The following is a 21,232-nucleotide window of genomic DNA, read 5'->3' on the forward strand; positions in this document are numbered from 1 at the left end:
CTTGCTGAACTCCATGAGGTTGACAATGGCCCACCTCTCCAGCCTGGCAGTGGAAGGGAGGGTTTCAAACAGAGCTTGGAAATGAAAGGGAAATGGAAGTGAGTGGAGAAGTGGGAAAGGGGAATGGGGCCAGTGGCTGTATTTGTGTCTCCTTTGAATGTGTTTACTCGTAAGGTGGCAGAAGCACCTGTGTTCTTTCTGTCCTGTTCTCCAGGACAAGAATAGTCATAGTGATATATCCTACCTATCATAACTACTGAGAATTAAACCTGTTCCAAATCCAGTCATCTTAAAAAAGGAAAAAGAAATACATCAAATTTCATTACATAGAGCTTATATTCTCCAAGTGCCCATTAGGAAGGTTTTAGGATTTCCTTTTAATTAAAATAATGTTTGTTGAGCTTAATATTTTCCTAAAGCATTTATTTTAATGTCTTTTCCCCCTGTTACTAAAACCCAAGCTGTGAGGAAGGATAACTGACCACAAAAAAGGCCAGATGTGCTGAGAACAATATTTTTCAGATTGCCTGGCAACAGGCAAAAGGTGATTCCAAGCCGAGAAGAGCCTGTAACAATGACTGTAATGACAAGACCTGTGTTACATCGGGCTGGGAAAGGTTTTGTCCTGATTGCCACAAAAGAGGGCAGTGGTCATTTTCAGTCTGCTCTCAGTTGTTTAGGCGCATAATTTAGAGGTCTGAGATCCAAACAGGAAGCCAAGAATGTTGTGTTCCAAACCTGAGTGTAGTGAAAGGTTCCTTGTGATAGTAGACAGTTACTTCTCTGACAATCAATTCACTGTTGCCTAAAATGGTTATATTCTTACACATCTAGAGCCTAACTCTGAACATCAGCTCCGGCTGTGAAGTCACTGGAACATGAGCACATGGCATGTGTTTTCCTGAATCTTAGCCATGCTCGCTAACTTCAAAAAGTGTTGGGAAGGTCTGCAAGCCATTTTAGCAGTGAAAGACGTAATGTATTGTTACTTCGTTCTTTGCCTGTCTGTTGGACTCCAAGGTTATCTTTAAATATTGTGAAAAAGTCAAAATAGGAGCCATACGTATTCACATGCTTCAAGGTGAAGAGGTTACAAATCTCTCAACTACTGAAATGTTTTCAAATTGTTTAATGTTAGACTGATATAAAATTAATCACCCTTCTTTATTCAGTAATACCAACCCTGCTCATTCACTCTCTTAAAATACTGTGTGTAGTCTGCAAAAAGAAATTCCACAGAACAGAAAGAAAATGCAATCCAAATAACTTGTTTTAAAAATAAATTAAACATGAAGTAACAAATATAGATGTAGCCAACACTTTGGGTCCAGAATCTACTGAAAAGACACACATGGGTTATATTTATCTTTCACAGGTTTTTAAGATTGATACTCCACAATTTATTTCACTAACTGGGTTGGTTTAGTTTACAAGGATTTTCTTAGCTCTTCTGTCTTCACTCATACATCAATGTGAAAGTAAATAAATAAGTATTTCTGTTATAGGATTATATAGGATGTTTCAGAAAAACTTGGAGGACAGAGTTTCTACTTTATTCTAATCTTCTTGAATGCTGCTGGTTTTAATCCTGTTTTTTTAGATTCATATCACCTGTATCTATTTTCAGATAGGCAGAGGATCTGTCACCTCTGTTCTGATATACAAATGTAGGACAATTTTGGTCTTCACCTGACTGTCACTATCCAGTATGGTCTGCTCTGTAAGAAAGGTTCTTTTGGCTCTCAATTACTGTTTTCATTGAAATAGTGTACAGGCATTACAAAAACATGAAGCCAAGCCAACCGTCTGTAAGAAACAGGCCGTAAAATGTGAACAGATTGTAACTAATACAGAGATCTAGGGTGAACCTGGAATGTGGTGTCAGCTGCTTTGTTCATCTTTGAGATAGGAACTCTCAAATGCATTGGTGAAAAGTGAGTGCTGTTATTGTTAACCACTTAGATCCACAGATAAGGACAAACAGCAGTAAAAAAGACTTGGAGATCTCTTGTCTTGATGCTTTGGAGAAAGAACTGTTGCCTTCCTTTGCCAGCCTAAATGAACCAAAGGAGCTGTGCAGGGCAAATGTGCGTCACATTGCAAGGCAGTATGTTTGACCCCATGGACTGCCCAAAGGGCTTAAAAGGCTGCACAATTATATCTGAATATTTTTAGTAACTTTTGCATATAATGTTGACTTTGTTTGATAGTCACTGTCAGTGTATAGTTGTGTGATGTTCAGAACCTGCATTTACTACCTGTAATGCACAGCTCTGGGGCCATGCAGCAATAAGGGTTTTCTTGCTGCCTTCTACCCCAGGACAGAAATCTAATGGTGCACAGTATTGATACAAGACAGAGATGAAATCAAAACACAGAACTTCCAAAAATACACAGGATAAAACTTAGCTTGTGAAAAAAGATAGTTTTCAAAGCTTTGTGAGAGTATATATTTATCTACATAAAGAGTCATGGTTGTACAACCTGGGACCACATCATGTTTGTGATATTTAAAAAAGGTAAATTTTCATTCTTGTGCTGAATTAGAAATTATTATAAATACCTCTTGAAGTGCAAAACTTTCAAGTGATGAGAAACCCAAATGTCTGGAGGTTTGTTGTGTACCAGATGGTGAAAATGACTGCAAAGAGGTCAAGAAAAGATCTGAACATCCCCTCTTTTGGGTCTCTAGGCCAAGATCTGGAAGCCTGTGTTTAGGATATCTTGTTAAGAGGTTACTTAACTACATGAAAATAGGAATACTACATTTATGTAAAGTCTGCTTAAGGCTGTAATGTCATACATGGCATTGCTACTTCTAAAGTATTTTTCCTTTTCTTAAGCTGTGTCTATAATAGAAACATTTAGACCCAAACTCATATTCCTTCTAATAGTGGTTCACTGAAACTAAAGGAGAAACCCTGTTTTTTTCACAAGGGGGTAGGAAATGTGTCTCCACAATCACACAGTTGGACTTGCCTTGTAGGAGGTATAAGAACAACTGTAGTATCTATTTTCTGGCCTTTATGCTACTTTTCTGTCCCTTAGGCTTGGTGTTGTAGGATTAAGACAAGCCCTGCCATTCACCACAGAGGATGGCATGACAGGCATAAAAACTTTCGGAAAGTGTTGTTGTTGAAAATGTCAAAAATGCTATATGTTCGTGAATCATTTTGAAGAATCTGTGTTTTGAAGCAGTCGTTAAAGCTTTCAGGCAGTCAGTGCTGTGTGTCCCCCTTGATGCTCTTACTGACAGTGTAGGAGTTGTAGCAGTCACTGCAGCCACACAGTAATGGAGATCATTCAGCGCTAGTTGTCTGGAGTGGGGTGCTGAGAGTGGGTACAGAACCTTCCCTACAATACATGGCTTTGCTGGCTTGGCATCTCTGGAGTTAATAATGTTCTCTCAGTGGAGGGTGTTGATGGCCCCTTCTAGCAGGGCTGATTTTCACTTGTTTGAGAAAATCTGGTAGTGTTTGGTCTTTCACTCATCTCACGTGACTCATCCAGCTGCCAGTAACAGCGTTCCATTCCTCCGTGTTGTCGTGGTAAATTTTGGACATCGCATCCAAACAAAACCAAGAATGGCAATTTTTTTTTTTTTTAAAAAGAAGTAATTAAAGAGAATGAGGCAGTAAGAAAAAAGCACAAATGACCTAGTTTGGTCTTTGCCGCAAAACCCACAATACTCAGGGGATATCTAAGTATGTTAGGCAGATATTTCAAATCTATCTCTATTTTGAATGTGAGTCATTTCAATTATACATCGTTTCAGTTATTTGTTCATTGGCCTTAATTAGATAAACTCCAAAGCACTGCAACATGTGTTTATTGTTCAGTAATTACCCTTTTGGTAAGTTCTTGCTCTTATCTTCGTAGCCTTAATAGCTAAATTTTAGGAGTAAAGAGTGAAGCCTTCCTGAATGGTAAATAAGATGTTCCCCAGGGAAGAAAGAGAGCTGTTGCCCTTTAGTAGGGTGGTTGTAAATGTTGATCTCATTGTCACACAGACAGGTTTCCCTTTGTGTGAGGAGATGCTCTGTTTTCCTCTGGGAGAATTTACCTCTAGCAAGAAACATAGGGCTGACTCTGCAGATCCTAACCAGTGTGAACTTCATGACAATCAATGGGGCAGATTCTCACATGACTTAATCTGCTAGAAATCAAGAAAAGACTCCCCCAAAGTGAGTTACTCCAGAATGAAAGAAGCACGATATCCAGAATTGAACAAACTTGATTACTCATATGGAAGGAATTGCCTGATTGCAGCCTTTGCACACTACTGTATCAACCTCTTCTGTTCCCTTCACGAGCATTTCAATGTAAAGATATAAATCAAAACTGCAGGACAGAAAAAGAGAAAGACAAAAGTTACCTTGATGGATTCTACTTCCGTGAGATCCTTCTGGAAACCATTCTGCTTTTATTAGATTTACTCTCTGTAAATTAGGATTAGATTTTTATATGGATTTATGAAATAGCTATGGTTCTACTGAAAGCAGGGTGAACCCTCTGCTACAAGGCAGGGAGTATGTGCGCTTTTCATCTGTTACTGTTGAGTTACAGTATGTAGGTTAAAGGCCCCTCGATACCAGTGAAAGAGGAGATCTAGTTCCAGACATGGAAAATACTTAAATCTTGTGTATGCCAGCCAGTGATATTAATATGGTATAAACCAGCCAGTTGACAAAGGGCCAGATTCTGTTCTCAGTTACACCGGTGTAAACCAGACTTTTTTTCCTTTTTTTCCGAGGCGATGAACCTGCTTTCGCATGTGCTTGAACAGTTGAATGTAGGCGCTCGTTTTCTGTGTTTAGAGACAGTCTCTCGGTTCTTGTTTTAGTTGCTGTGGCGGGGGAAAAGAGTGAGCCGCTGGTGTCGTTGCTTGTCCATCATTATTCCGGCTCCCATGTGGTGGGCACATGCAGAGGGCTTTGAGCAACTTTGACTTCACATGAGGCGCTGCTGGGCAAGAAACTTCTAGCTCTTGTTAATAAATCTGTAAGGCACTTTGTGAAGGTGAATGTACAGGGGATTGGCTGAAACAGACATAATCTCATGGATTTAGCATTAGTGTTCTGTTCCTTCGCAGGGAGAAAATGGATTTTCTGATTTGACAGCTACAAGAGAAGATAATCATTTTTGACAGCGCAGGGATAATGTTCATGTTATTCTAGGAATTCTCCATCTTCACACAAATAGGTATCAGTGTGTGCTACAGTTGGTATTGCTGAACTTTGGTGGAAGCTTCAAATTCCTATGTTTTGATAATATGACAAAATTGATAAAATGCATATTTAGAAAACCCTAATGAATTACAGACTTGTATAATTCAGGGAATGAAAGAAAGTGTTTTTATTACGAGTCTGATACAAATCTTAAACATTGTAAAAGAATCCACAGTATTTTGCAGGGAAGATACATCTTAAATATATTCCAGGTAACATTGCTGATGGAAAAAGTGAGGAACTGTGAATTGCATGGGGTAGGTATGACTGATTTACCAACTTCTCGTGGTGGTGCAGCCTTTGAAAGTGTATAGAACTTCTTTCACCTGTGTTTAACAGTGTATTTAAATACCCTTTAAATGCGATTCATGCATCCAAAGTAGCAACTGCAAGTCTGATGATACAGTCTTGCTAAGGTGGATATTACCCCTGAAAGGAGTTAAATTATGGTGGGATAAAGCCAAAGTAAGAATGGAATAAAGCCTGATGGAGCCGTGGACTCCTGAGGATATAATGTTCATTTATGTCATAATTACAAGCAGGGCTAATGGTCACAAACACCTATTGTAAGCTGAAAGGCATCCAAAGTGATCTTCTTAAATGCCTCATTCCAAAACCAGCGAATACAGCTGCGCAAGCCAGAAGGTGAAACGTTTCTGTACAGCCACTTAGTCTCTTCAGAGTCATTCAGAACAACCTCAGCGTATTAGTGAATTCAGTGAATTATTCAGATATAAATCTGAAATAACCAGAACACGTGTATTAATTACCATGAAGGCGACTAATGGCTCATTTTACGTAGTTTAAATGCAAAGTGGTTTCTCTTTAAAATCTTATGTATGATACCTAAAAATCTTACAAGGGCTTCTTGTTTGTATAAAATAATGCTGGCCTATACTTGCGAAGACTTATCAAATGCCTTGATACCGTGCTGGAGCTGGGTAGGAAAAACCCTGTATTGTTTTTCAATTTTAGAGATTCTGAATTCATAAAAAATGAAAATCAAATAAATAAATGGTCAACAAACGTAACGTGTCAGCCGAGGACTGGAAACTTTTCACTGGAAACAGGGAATTCTGTTTTGGAAATGTCACAATAATGCCTCACGAGACTTGTACTTTGGGTGTCACATGTACCCACTCTTTTGTATGGGTCTGGATGCTTGCCTGGGCTATGTCTTCATCTGCCATGGTCTTCCCTATTACAGTGGTGCCGTGGAGCATGATGGGGGCTGTGGAGCCCAGCCAGTGGAGGAGAATGGACTTTTGTGCTGGTATCCTTTTCACAATCTCTCCAGTTACCAGAGACTTTTTCTTCTCATTCTTTTTCTGCCTTCCCCAGTCACCTGTTTCTTCTCACCAAAAACCTGAATGTGCTTCTCATCACTTTCAAAGCATTCATTGACTGTAATTATAGAGAACCATAGCAGCTCAGCCTCTCCCACTTGCCTTCGTTTGCTGTAGGGATAGCAGCTGTCCATGAGAGGAAACGGGTTCATGTATGTTAAGGGGCCCTTTCCTCAGAGGAGCTGTGCTGAAGCAGTAACCAACTAAAATGAGCACAATCTCTGACTGGAACTTTCATAATCGATGTAACTGAAGTGATTGCAAAACTTCACAAGTACAGTTCTACTTACCCCTATATTATAAAATATCATTAACTAGATACTGTGATATCTGCTTATTTGTGTAATACTATACCTATATACTATGGGTGTAGTACCTATATTATATAGGTGTAAAACCCAGTACAGACGGAGTGATGAATTGACTGAGAGCAGCCCTGCAGAGAATGTCTTGGGGATAGTGGTGGATGAAATTCAGATACAGGCCAACAATGTGCACTTGCAGCCCAGGGGCCAACCATATCCTAGGCTGTATAGAGAACTCTGACTGGGAGGTTGAGGTAGGGGATTCTGCCCCTCTACCCGGCTCTGGTGAGACCCCATCTGCAGTTCTGCATCCAGCTCTGGGGCCCCCAGTACAAGAAGGCTATCGACCATTTGGAGCGAGTCCTGAGGAGGGCCATGAAAGTAGTCGGAGGGCTGGAGCCCCTCTGCTGTGGGGAGAGGCTGAGAGAGTTGGTGTTGTTCAGCCTGGAGAAGAGAAGGCTCCGGGGAGACCACACTGTGGCCTTTCAATATGTAAAGGGGGATTATAAGAAAGATGGAGAAAGACCAGTTTCAAACCATTCTGTGATTCTGTATCAATATATACCTACTCTGGATAATACTACAAATTACAGGGCTGAAATGGTAGATGTTTTGCTGTCAATGGCAGGTCCAGTGTGGGTTTCAGTAGAAGAAGGACCAGACCTGAAAGCAGTGTGAAGTCCTTTGTGATAAGGATGTCTGTAAGTCCTATGCAACTCAGAGGGATTCATTTTGCCTAACCACAGTTGTTTGAAAGACAGGTACTCAGTTTAAGTTGCTCATTGGAGTGCCTTCTGTAGTCAAGGGGGAGAGGAAAGCTTGCTCTGAAGTTGCGTGAGCACATCTTAACCACCCATTTTGAGATGATAGAATGACATAGACATTGTCTGGGTAAATCTCATAGACAGCAAAACTATGGTGCCTTCTGACACCTTAGTAAAGGACAAACTTTGATGCTTGTGAGAATCGGTGATTTACATGAAGCAGCACAGGCTTTGTCTTTTCTCTCACTTTGACTGCAGATTTCGTTCTCTTCCTCAACGTGGAACACTCAATGCCTCCCTGGAGAATGGATTGACTGCTGTGCAGTCTGGCTTGACAGTACCCATCACCATGTACAAGGGGGAAGGAGTTTGACCAATTCAATCTAAATTCTAAATTTCCCCTTTGTCCTCTCTTTTTAGCTAGATTGTCATCTGTGGTTATATATATAATTCTGAAGAACATTGCTATAACTCCAGTCTGGTTTTCCAAGTCTGATAAAATGTATTACTCATCAGAGCAGAATATATTATTATTAGCATTTATAATAATAGCTTATTTGGAAAACACAGTTAAATGTATACATTGAAACAAAATTAGTTTCCTTTTTTCACACTGTTGACCTGACAATAAAGTAGGAACATGCCCATCTAAAGTCATAATCACAGAGATAATTGTCTGCAAAGAAAAACTTGATTCACGTCACTGTTTTCAGAGACTTCCTCTCCCTGAAAATACTCTGAAACATCCCTCTCCAAAATCTAACACAGGGAGGGCTGCCATAAAAGTACCCTGAAGGAGGGCAAGCTGTCAGACTTAAGGTTTTTTTGAGTTAGATTATGAAGTGTAAAATAGCCACAAAACTTAAAAAGAGAAATAAACATCCATAATTCACAGATCCACATTCGTTTGGAATTAATTTTTGCTTCCTTGTGAAACCTTTCATTTCCAGTGCCATGTCATTTACAAGAATTTTACAAGGAGATCCAGAATAAGCATACAAAATATGCAAATGAGCATACAAAGTAATGAGTTCTTAATCAAAGGCTTATGATTTTTTCTTTTTTTTTGACAGTGAACGGTGGCTACAATCACTGTAATTTGATCTCTGAGAAGAAGAACATGATGGACATGGAGATGACAAGCAGCTCAGTGCCTGTCTGCAGACAAGGTCTGTTCATCCACACAGGAAACTCCCTGATGCGAGACCACCCGCTGTCCTGTGAGAGGCTGCTTCACGTTGGCCAGCTGAACTTGACACACTCTGATCTGAGGTATCGCTGCAATTTTATTGGGCCATGTACTTTGCTCTGCTGTAGTGCTTCTTTGTTGGAACTGTTTGCCAGTAGCATCCATGGGTGCTACATCTGGAAGAGTATTTTTGGCTTGTGCCTCGTTTTGGAAGTGCTTTGTAGGCTCATGTAAGCGTGCTGCTCATTGGCAGCTCTGCAGGGCAGGGATGTGCTGGTGTGCACATCCAGGTGCCGAGGATGTCCGAGGCAGGTGCCAGTAGGAGCAACTGCATGTGCAGCCGCAGCCTCCCTGCACTAAAGTGTAAATACAGCTTCTCTGGGGGTCTCTTCCAGCATGCTCAGCAGTCAATGAGAGTTTTGCTAGGGGCTTAAGTAGGGTCAGACTTGCCTCCTCTGTACCTCCGCCCCAACGCCATGTTGTTTTTCTAATTGCGGCCTGGAAGGCAAGGATGATACAAACTCCCAAACCAATGTCTCCCATATGGCAATTTGGCATGCCACCATCAAACCTACAGGAAGCCAATGCCACTTTTATTTCTACAGCATTTCCTTTAGTGAAGCATTTTCAGTGTTCCCATACAGCCACATCCTTGGTATTTGCTTTTAAGGCCATAATGTGAAAATTTGGTCTCTGGTTTTGATATATACACTGTAGTTGGATATGCTATGAACAGAATCTCTATTTAAACATTTGCTATAAATTAATTATATGAAAACACAGAACTCTATTATTTTTTTGTTGTTGTTACAAATTTAACATTACCAGATTTTAAACAAGTACCCCAAACAGACATCCATTGTGAATAGAAGCCTGCTACAAATTAAAATCTGTCCATCTATTTTAATTACGCTGCTTTTTGGCAAGGCATATAATACAGAATAATCCTGACCTTTTTGAAGAGCTGTATAAAAGAAAAACCTACATAAAGTTGCAGCCTTTATCTTAGATACTTGGAATAATTGGCACTCTGTGCATGGAACTATCAAGCCCAAATTGCCACAGTCACAGCAAGAGGAAATATGGCCCATAGCTTGGTCTTGGACATCTGACTGTTTCTGATTTCATTATACATATCTATGTCTTATTTCCCATTTTCCATCTACTGGTAGGGCAAGAACATCTGTGTTTTCAGGAAGAGGAAGCCCAGCAGTATGGCAACCAAGTGGAAAGAGCTTTTTGTTTGTTTGAAAAGGACAAATAATATCTGTGCCACATAACAAAATATTCTGCTATCACTGCAAAGATTTGTAGATGCTGTTGCAGCTGGATGTAAATCTGCTCCCTTTTTGCTTCTTTATGGCTCAGTGTGGGACTGGCAGTTAACCTTTTCTTATTCTGTCAGTGAGGACAATTATGAAACAAAGATAATTAGGGCAAGAGCAAACAAAAGGAGGAAGAGAGTTCTTTGCTTAGATCTTTTTGAACCTTTTTGTAAAATCTGTAATGAGGAAATGACAGATAACTGCATACCGGTGGATCACAGTACCCACCCTCAGAAATATAAACCCCTTCCAGCCCTCGTTTAGAAGAGGATTCCCAGAACAACATAAAGGATTGTCTGCTGCATAACATGAGAAAGTAGCAGGTGATAGGCCTGATGCCCTCCCCTTTGCTTTGTAGCGTGGTGTAAAGCCTTGAGGCTCTGGTGCTTCTAAGCAACAGTTTGGAAATGTTTGGAAAATATCTTGAAGGACCCTTCCATTCATTTACGGCTTGTTTGTGTGTCCTACTGGTCATGCTCTGCTTGTATGTGCACCTGGCTAATACTGTTTTTGCCTGCATGGGGTTTGCAAGGCAAAGCCAATGCCCAGCTCTGCCCTATGGACCTCACAGAAACGGTGTCTAGTTTTATCACTGTGCTACTCATGAGATACGTGATACAGAGCCAAAACCTCAGCATGTGAGAGAAGGTAGGCAGCGGGATGATTCCTGTTCATGGCTTTCGTGGTTCTTGACAAGCAAGTGACAGAAAACGTGGTCTTCCCCTGATGACCTGAAACCAGAACATAACTGAGGCGAGGGTGAATGCCCATCAGGTTCCAGTGAAGTCAGTTGGAGCCAAGGCTGCTCTGTGCCTCCCCAGATTTCAGCCTCTGTCAGAAATCAGCTGAGAGAAGTAGGGCTGGAATGGCCAGATAGCAGAGCACACAGAAGTCAGGGTGAACTATTTGGTTGTACTGTCCAGCTCTAGGACCAACACAGAAATAAAGGGAGATACAAGTTCAGACAATCTCTCTGCACTGAGCTTTGAACCAGTCTGCAATTCTAGGATATGCAACGTCCAAGGAATACCCAAACAAACTGGAGCGCACCTCCTTAGCAATCCAAAATCTCCCTCAGGATTTTGGGTTATGAATGGCTTTGTCCTTTTTTCCCCTCAGTGCACTGAAACTTGTTATCCCCTTCAGCTTCTTCCTGAATCACCTCCTCTCAGAAACTGTATTCTAGGAATGATTGCCTTCACCCAAGAATCAGATCCCTCTTCTTCCTGGCCCCTTTTCCCCACTCAGTTAATAGGTTTTGAGTTGTGCAACGTAATTGCTGCTACATGCTATCTGTGAATGCAATGTGTGTGGGACTGGAAAAGCCCTAATACCTTCTTTACCACAGTTGGAGTCAGCGCACAGCTGATGTTGGCCTGTTGTCAAATAAACCATTATCAGACAGAGCAAACCCGCCCACAGTGCTCACTGCTCAGCATATAAAACCCGGGGAAGGCCTCAGAGCAGTCAGATAACATTGCAGAGGATCCCTGGATGTGCAGCAGAACAATCTCCTCCAACTTCTTAAAACTGTCAGTTATCACTGATTGCGCATTTACAGTGGCAATTGAAGGCATGTATGTTTTGTAAATAATCAGATTTAGATACAGCCGTCTTTTCCTCTGAGGGCAGTTGGGAACTGCAGTGCTTCTGGCATGGTGCTACTGGCCTCGTGCTCTGGCTCCAATTACCACGTAAGAGAGTCTCTTTGGAAACACTGCCTTAGTATCCTCTGGGAGGCTGCTGTTACTCTTTGAAGGTCTTTGTGTGCTCAAGCAGCGATTCTGTTGCCTCACACTGCCCATCTCTGGTGCATGGATGCTCCCTGCCAAGAGAGGTCTGTGGGGTATGTTCTGCTGACCCCACTTCCTTCCAGGGTTGCTCATCTGCAAGCCCCCCAGAGCTGTTCATGCTGATCTGTGTGTCCACACTGTGCTCTGTACACTGTCCAGCTGTCTTTGTCCCTATCACTCTCCGCTGGGCTGTTTCTTTCTATACATTTCTATTTCACTACTGTCCAGAGATCATGAAATCCTTATGGCTGGTGCTGCCTCTTTGTACCAGGCCTGGAATCTGATCCTCAGCTGGAACAGCAAGGTGCCGCTACAGGACCGAACAGTCAATGGGTATAAGAGGAGGCACCCAGCAAGTTGGATGCCAGACACCTTTTCCCTCTTGCATCAGCTTTGTTTCTGTGCTCCTTGTCACCCCCATCTGCCAGGACTGAGAGGAAAGAACAGGGCTTTCCCTAGAACAGTGATGGCAAAATTCTGCCAGGAATACATCTTTTGCATTAATTTTTGCATTAATGCAACCTTAAGTAGCCTGACACTCAAACATCAGGAGCTGAAAGGACACCAGATTCTCCCAGCAGTTAGCTACTACAGGGCATATAATGTACAATACTACAGAGGAAACTAGCGCCCAGAAAAGACTTGCTTCTGATCTGCACAAGCAGCCTGTGCTTATCATTATGTAGGGAGAACATGGATAAGACACAGCTGTGCCAATGGGAAGCATGAATTCAATGCCTTAATCTCATTTGCTTTTGAAATAAGGTGTTCCAGCTTGCTTTTTGATTCAAAACTCCTCCCTCTTCTGTGTCTCATATGCTGCACTGCAGCATGATAGCAAGAGAGTCCTGACTGAGTAAGAACTTGTGCTGGAAATGCAGGTCAATATTGCTGGGAGTTTTGGGAACCTAATGTTTCTTAGGACAGGGACATGTGTATCCATCCTGGTAATGTGTGCTGACTCCAGCTTGAAGTCCTCACATGGATTTCTGGCAAGATGTGAGCTTTACATAAAGCTTAATAATATGACACCAATTATCACAGGCTGAAACGTAAGGCTTGGGTTAGCTTTATATGATGTAAGAAATGTGTCGTGTTTACTTTAGCCTGAGGCTTTGGGACCACTGAACTGTGATACAAACTGAATTATTTAGAAAAGTTCTTGTACAGAAGAAACGAAGTAATAGGAAATATAGTGCCTGGAATGGTATGCTGTAAAACCTTTTCAGAATGAGTTTAAAACAACACGCTTTCTACTGAGCAGTGAAGCTACAAGCAAGCAGAGCAAGGTTTCCCAAATATGTGCAGTAAAAGGTTTTTATGTATGCTTATGCCACCTATTTTACAGGCATACAGTTTGGTAAATGTTAAAAAATAATGTATGAATACTGTTGGTTTTGGTTTGGATTTTTTTTTTTTTTTAATTTACCATCTGCGAAAACAGGTGCTTTAAGTTTACCCTGAGACCAACTGTGGAAACCTAAAGGGAGAGATTATGACTAATGGATTATGGAAACCTCTACAATTTGTAAATGCAGTCTTTTTAAACTTCTGGTGGCAACTGTAAGATCTGATTGTTCTGTAGCAGTGAGTGGTGGGGAATTTCACTTCTCTCATGGCCTTAAAGGGGTTTTTTATATCAAGCCCTACTCGCTGCAAACTGTTGGAGCTTAGAAACCTGCCATTAGTGAATGCACTGTTGACAGAATTGGGCCTTTGACAGGTGTAATTTTTTTGACAACCTTACTTTCATGGGAAGGAAGTATTTTTGACGCTTTTTCTTGGTTTTTTTTTTTTTTTTCTAATCGGTAGTTCTTTGAGAGCTGTCACCAAGGTCGTGTTAGAAGTTGTCCCAGCTTCCCATCTTAATATTAGTGGTGGATTAATGGAAATTAGAGTGATAAAATCATCTAAATCATAAAATAAATGCAGTTTATTCAGCAGCTTCACAGTTCAATGTATGTATATGTCCCAAATACCTTATGCATGTGTGTTTCATGCTTTACAGTGTGCCTGGTTTGTCTTAGTTGTTGTGTCACACACAAATTGCCACATGGGCAGATTTGGTGCTAGCATCCTTAAAAGCATAACATTCATTGAAGTGGAGCGTGTCAGCATAAGAGCTGTGGAGCACCTCTCTGGAGGGTTTGTTAGTTCAGATACAGCTTTCCCGCACACAGATGTGCAGGAAAGCGGCCTGTAGTGACAGGACAAGGGGTAATGGGTTTAAATTGAAAGTGGGGAGTTTTAGATTAGATATCAGGAAGAAGTTCTTCCTGGAGAGGGTGGGGAGCACTGGGACAGGTTGCCCAGAGAAGCTGTGGATGCCCCATCCCTGGAAGGGTTCAAGGCCAGGCTGGATGAGGCTTGGAGCAACCTGGTCTAGTGGAAGGTGTCCCTGCCCATGGCAGGGGAGTTGGAACTGGATGGTCTTTATGGTCCCTTCCAACCCAAACCATTCTGTGATTCTGTGATTCAATGTACTGCTTCCTCTTCTCAGTCTGGCACATCACTGTATGATGAAGCCATGAGTTAAGGCTTTAGGGGTATGTAAAGAACACCTGTTGGTCCTAAGAGAAAACAGTGGGGTCATCCACAGTAAACGTTCATATCTGAGATAAAGTGCTTTATTTTAAGGTATAAACCAATTGCTAACTACTTGGAAGAAAATGTTATGAGGAAATGTTTTGTAAATTAGGTGTTTTTCTGAAAAGTCTACGTGGAGTTTCTCAAGGTTCCGCCTCCTGAGTGGTTGGATTCAACACACATCAAAAAAGATTAAAAATCATTCTGCAGAACAATCTTCTTTTGATATGCAGACCCATGTAGACTTCACTAGGAAAAGTGGAAATGGGATTACATAGCCTGCCAATTTAAATCTGCCGGTTGTGAACTTTTCTTAGTTATCTTTTGTAGACCTCTTAGCAGTAAATACTCAGCTGATCTCTCATCTACTCCACACCACTGGTTGAAAGCGAACTGTTCTTTCTTTGTATTTCTTTCTTCCCCACTGATCTTGCTCCTTTTTTAATTTAGTGGAGGAAAGCATCTCTCTGGCATGTAAGCAGAGCTCAGCTAGCCTTTTCTGATTCGTGTGAACAAGAATGCCAAGGCATTTTCCCAGTGTGCTCTGAGGAAAATGCTGATACTTGAATAATTCAGAAATGCCCAAAGCTCTCAAACTTCATTCTCAGCTATTGTTTTGCCCAATCTATTATGCATTGGAAACCTAGATTGTGATTGATGAACTGCCTGTAGCAGTGGAGGGGAGATTGTCTGTTCTGTGCGTAACCCAGTGTGTAAAATTAATCCTGTGTAAAACGATGCTGCCTTTACAAGGGTTGTAGAGGAAGCATTGCAGATTTTCTTGGTGTAATTGCTGCATTAGCCAGGCAACATTCAGCAGAGAACAAGTGCTTCCATTCTGCAGGGCTTAAGAAGTGTTGTGTCTTGTACAAAAATCATAAGTCCTGTGGCAGTTAGTGATGCTTAATGAAAACTGTATTACAGGTCACCCAGGTTTCAAGATGCGGTAGATTCTGCTGCTCCATGCCTGAATGGAAGTCACCCGGCTCAGCACATTAAACAAGAATGCCCGAGTGATTATAAGGTTCTGTCTGAGGCTTCCACACATAGGAGGATTACGGAGGGGATGGAGCTGAGAGCCTCCGGTAGTCTGCATCCTGAAATAGACCTAATGAATAATAGCTTTACAAATTCACTTTCATCCTACTTGTTTAATAATGAACATAGCTCTTCCCTGGGTCCTTTGTCACTTGGCACCCCTCAGCACTCAGCCAGGCTACAAACCAGCAACCTGAAGAAGAGATGCATCTCTGTTGTGCCGCCTTCAGCTGACGGAATTGATATTACAGCTATCATCCGCACATCACAGACGTCACTGGTCACCTGTGTGAATGGACTGCGGACTAATTCAACTGGCATTTCCTCTCATCCTGTGGAGATCAGTCATCACAGTGCTCAAAAATCCTCTCGGCCCCAGTCTTGCTCTCAGCCTGGAAACCCTTGCAGTATTCCGTCCCCTCCAGCATGTCTTGTGCCTATTTCCGCTGAATGTGACAGAGGTGACTGTGAGCAGATACAAATGCAGCAAGTGGAAGAGAATGGAAGCCTCAGCCTTATGATGAATGGCACAAGCATTCCTCATCAGAACACCTCACACAGCACCCAGAAGGTGAGTTTCTTAAAACAAGAACCAGCTGACGATTACTCCTCCACTGCTGATCTTTTTCGACATCATCAGGGGCTGCCTCCCCCTTACCACCTACACCAGCAGCTAAGCCAAACTCAAGGGGAACTGCCTCACTTACATGCCTCTATGTCTCCGAAGTCCCTGCAGCCCAGCGACGGGGATGAACAGGACCTCAGCAATGGCAAACAGGTCTGTCGGTGGATCGACTGCAGTGCCACTTACGACCAACAAGACGAACTGGTCAGGCACATAGAAAAGACTCACATTGACCAGCGGAAAGGAGAGGACTTCACTTGCTTTTGGGCAGGCTGTGTCCGCCGATATAAACCCTTCAATGCTCGTTACAAGCTGCTGATTCACATGAGGGTTCATTCTGGAGAAAAACCGAACAAGTGCATGGTAAGTCTGGAATATATTTGTTTGACTAGAAATATCCTACTCTGCTCTCTTTCTTGGTCTCTCTTCAGTCTTACTCCAATATAATTGTTGTGCTTTCCTGTAACTTAGTCTGCAGCGGGCTAAAGGGCAGTTGGAGAAAACCTTAATCTAGAAGGAAATGTTTGAGTAAGAAATACTGTAGTTCTTGGAGGAGGGATTCAGTTTCCTTATACGAGAGCTTAACTTTTAATACAGTGCTTTATTTTTTTAATATTCATTAAAGCATTAATAAAGTGATGATCAAAGCACGCAGCAGTCATTTAACGTAAAACAAGTCACTGAGCCTCGGGTGACGTTTTTAATCAAAAAACATAAAACACATCTAATGAAATTCTTTTCATTCCTTCAGCTGAACAATAACCCATAGAGTTGTGAGTGCAGAAGTTCCAAATGGTAGTTTAGAATGGAAAAGAAACTTGTTAAGGATTTTAAATAGTTAAAAGAATAAAAAGAATATCTTTAATTACATTTTCAAAGGTTGTTAGGGGCTTTATTTAATTTGCAAAACAGAGCTTTAAAAATAAGTAAAAACCATTGTTCTCTTCTGATCAAGAAGATGTAAACAACATCAGTGTTCCAAAAAGAGGATCTTGGGAATAACACCATCTCTGCATCTGCCCACCATGATGACAATATGGCCAAACTAAAATAAAAGTTAATGACTTCCATTAAGCTTGCCACATGTTTGAAACAACAATGATATAAGACCCTGACTGAAACAGATGAAGCAAACCAAGTTTGACATAAACTTCCAAATTGGGCCATGAAATTTGGAAAGTCTTATTTGTAACACCCACATGCGCACGCGTGTGCGCGCATGCACATACACACAGGCGCACACACAAATAAGTACAAACAAAGGGAACGGTTATGGCAGCAGGTTGTGGTTCTTGATAGGCAGAATTTTTGACTCTATGTCTATTTTATTGTTTTGATCAGACAATGATATAATGGAAAATACTTTTAAAGACTTTTCCATGGCAAGCTGTAGTTTTCTATGGAGGAATAGGAAAGAACATATATAAAAAGCTCACTTTTTTCATATGCTCAAGAAATATCTTGCTGGCCTGCTGTGGTTATAGAAAGGAGAAGAAGAAAACAACATTATTCAAACTATTTTATAGAGACAAATTTTCTCTGTAAGTAGTCATCCTGATTATCTTTTTACTTCCCTTGGATAAATAACGTTATCTTAATATCTGCACTGTTCAGTGGGTATTCCCTAAAATCATACTGTAAGCAGGGCAGATATTTAGAGAACACCATCAAGTTGTCCAAGATAACATGGAAACACTCTGAGACTTACCTGTTTCTTTTTCCTTTGAGAACAAGAACTGACTTGCTTGTTTCCACGAGTAGCTCAATCACAATTTGTAAAAGTAAAAAAGAATTTAACTTCCTATGCACATCTTTCATTTGGTCAAAAATCATCAAAGGAGAACACAAGTTAGTTGCTTCTTTCCATACAAAAGCTGAAGTAAGCAAGCTGTGAAAGCATACTTACAGATTTTATTTTAGCCTACTTTTGGTATTAGTGTCTTTAGCATCTGGAATGAGATCAGTCTCCTTCCCACTTTTATCTCATGCTTTTTAAAATAGATACTTAAAACGTGAAGCCCTGATTAGCTTTAGTGTGATGCTGAAAGATTGAGTAGACACTATGGGTGAGGGAACTTTTGTCTTTTTCTGCAAAATGCCTACTTGGCAGGTATTGTATAGCAGATTTCTAATGTTGCATTCCCATTCCTACAGGAAACTGGATAAACCAGAGACGTTCTATCATATAGTATCTTAGAAAATGCTAAAAATTTTCCATTTTCAATTATGTTCATATGCATTAAAGAACCAGCTTTTGATAACATCTCAAGGTTTAACATTGTGAATAGGTTGGAAAAACCTTTGCATCTGATATTACAGACAGCCTTCATGGCACATGTATATAGCCTTGGCATGCAAGTATGTAAAGATCTGGTTTATTTGAGCAGATACTGTAGCTGTTTCCATACTTGGAATGGCCCAATCAGGATTAGGAGCTTTACGTTACACAACTTGCAGTTAACTCTTCTGTTCCCTGAGTAAGAGCCTTCCACCATGAGCTGAGGTATCCATGTATTAAATGTTACAACCTGGAATCCTGTGTGGGGTAAAGCTGGATCCAAGTGAGCACATGAGAAATATGTCTTCTTGCAAATTTAGTTTTCTACCCTGGAAAGACCTTGATCTAGCAGGGGCAAGATCCAAAGCTGCAACACGGCTCCTTAAAGTTATTAATATCAAGTGGGGATTATTTGCCCAGCGAATTCCATTCCACTTTAAACAAGGGTTGCTGTGCAGTGTTTCATTGTGCAGTGATGTCATGTCATTTTAAATGATGGGTTTTCTTTTGATGTGGTAATAATTGTGCTGCTATTCCTGCAAATTAAGAAGGCAATTCATTCTCCGTCTATAGAGATCTGAGATTTTGTTTCGGTTTTGCTGTAGCCCTGTTAAAGTAACTTTACATCTCTTGGTATTTGTAGTGCAGATTTTCTTTCGCTGTTCACAATTACCCATTGTACTTTCCTTCTAAGCCCTTGATTTTGTTCCTCTCTGTAAGATTACTGGCTGACTAGGTATTGAACTGCTCAGGAGAAGCTAACAGCGAGCTTCACCCCGCCCTCATACATAAAAGTACTTTTCCATGTAAAATTATTAATTTCTTATGACAGGCTTTGCTACTATGTACTGTAATAGACAAAGGAATTTTGGAATTCAAGCTACTTGAGAACAGGAAATACATGAGACATTTTGATTGAAAAGTAAATGGTTCACTAAAACTTCAGTTAATCCTTTTATTATCTTTCCAACAGCAGTTTCCACAATACTTTCATGAGGTAAGCTCCCTTCAATCCAACTGTAACACTCTCATCGTTACAGCTGGTTTAAATTTAGCTAGCCTGCTTCTTTCTTTACTACAGACACTCGACAGGCAAAACAGTATCTGGTGTAGAGAACTACTGATGTTTTGGGTCTGTGTTCCGCTCACTGGGTTTCATTGCCAAAACTGGTGCTATGAGTATTCTGTTTTCATATTCTGTTAAATATTCTAATTAAGTGGTGCCTTCTCGTCATTGTGTCTCTCAGTTTGGTTTTTCCTTGGGCTCTGCAAGTAGTCTAAAGGAAACTACCTAATCTCTTTGCAATATCCTGTTATGTTTCATACTTAACTCATGTTATTTTAGTTTTATTAAATTTGGGGTTCATCTGCATTATAATCAAAAATATATCCAACAAAAATAATGATGCAATGCCTTTAAGACTTTAACTTCTGAAGATTAATTTCATGCTTTTTTAGATTTGATGTCCCAGACAATTGGAATTTTGATTGTCTGAGACAGCAAAAATTAGCAAGCTTAAATGGTTTTTATTTAAAAAAAAAAGTTTCTCGTAGCTGCATCTTTTGCCGTCTTTCAGTTCTTCCAATACTTTGGTGGGTAGAACCCTGCTGATCTCCATATATTGCATCCTCAGTTTAAGCCTCTGCTTGCAAATGTAAATATAGAGCTGCTCATTTAGTTGTGTAGAATTGTTTGATTTGGACAAATCCATACTTGGCTTATTAGTTTACCCTCTTGAACTCTTGTGGCTTCAGAAAGAGTAGGAAGCTAAGTTCCCATCAGTGCCTGCATATGTGCTTACGTTTCAGGCCTCCACAGACATGGTCACGGCAGATGTATTTATCTCTACGTAATTTCTACACACGCAATCAGTGTTTCTAGAAATTGGATATCATAACCTATGTGATATCCACGAAAGGAGCTGGACAGTGATAACAGCCGTTGTTAATGTCTCTAGTTCACGTGCTTCCAAGAAACAAATGCCTCCCGCGTGCGTTCTAGATCGGTCACATTGTGTTCTTGCCTAAATAGTTAAGACTTTGAAGTAGAACAGTTTTTTCTTGTATATATGCAACATACTCAGTTTGAGAATAGACTGGATGCAATGACTTGGGTGCTGTATTGCACGCAGTGAAATCCAGCACCTGTGCTGTTTGTAGTCAGTTCTTTTGAATCCCTAAGAGTGAGACACTATAGGTACTGCATTAAACATGGGGAAATTGAGACATGGAGAAGATAAGTAACTTGTCTAAAGGCATCTTTAGGCAATTCCAGCATTCCAGTGCAGATCGTTTGTTCAAATCACTATGTTACACAAACTAACCACTTGCAATTTACCTATGAAACAGGTTTTTGTAGAGATTACACGAAAGATAGGTCTGGCTGAACTGCCTGTTATTTTTACTGTACGTCTCTGACGCAGGTGGTTTGACATGTCATAAACCTCTGAAAACTTCCATCAGAAGGCTCAGCTACATTTGTAACACTTCATGGGCAGCAACCTGGTCATTAGGATTACAAGAGGAAGGGGCCTGTTGAGCAGATGAGTATCACTGCTTCTGCTGCTAAGGAAACCGATGCGGAATCTCTGTTCTCAAGTATTAGGCTGTCTGTGGTCAGTGGGGAGCATGTGTCTAGCAATACATGGTGAGTAATGAGATCTCTACAGGCTACATCTACAGAGGAGCCTGAGGGACAATCCTGCATCTGCAGGGAAAATAGGTCTGCATGCACCAGCTTACATGATTCTGAGTT

The 21,232-nt window shown here is 40.9% G+C and overlaps 1 protein-coding gene across 1 annotated transcript in view; it reads left to right on the forward strand.

The window, feature by feature from the left end:
* Window positions 1-8,763: 8,763 nt before the first annotated feature.
* GLIS1 (GLIS family zinc finger 1) overlaps window positions 8,764-21,232 on the forward strand; it is a 107,499-nt gene continuing 95,030 nt past the window's right edge. Inside the window, exons 1-2 of the mRNA XM_010160606.1 lie at window positions 8,764-8,915; window positions 15,461-16,562. Of these exons, the coding sequence (XP_010158908.1) occupies window positions 8,764-8,915; window positions 15,461-16,562 (1,254 nt within the window). The remainder of the gene's footprint in view (window positions 8,916-15,460; window positions 16,563-21,232) is intronic.

This window comes from Eurypyga helias, unplaced genomic scaffold (genome assembly GCF_000690775.1).
Source record: "Eurypyga helias isolate BGI_N326 unplaced genomic scaffold, ASM69077v1 scaffold4351, whole genome shotgun sequence".
Lineage (NCBI taxonomy): Eukaryota > Metazoa > Chordata > Aves > Eurypygiformes > Eurypygidae > Eurypyga > Eurypyga helias.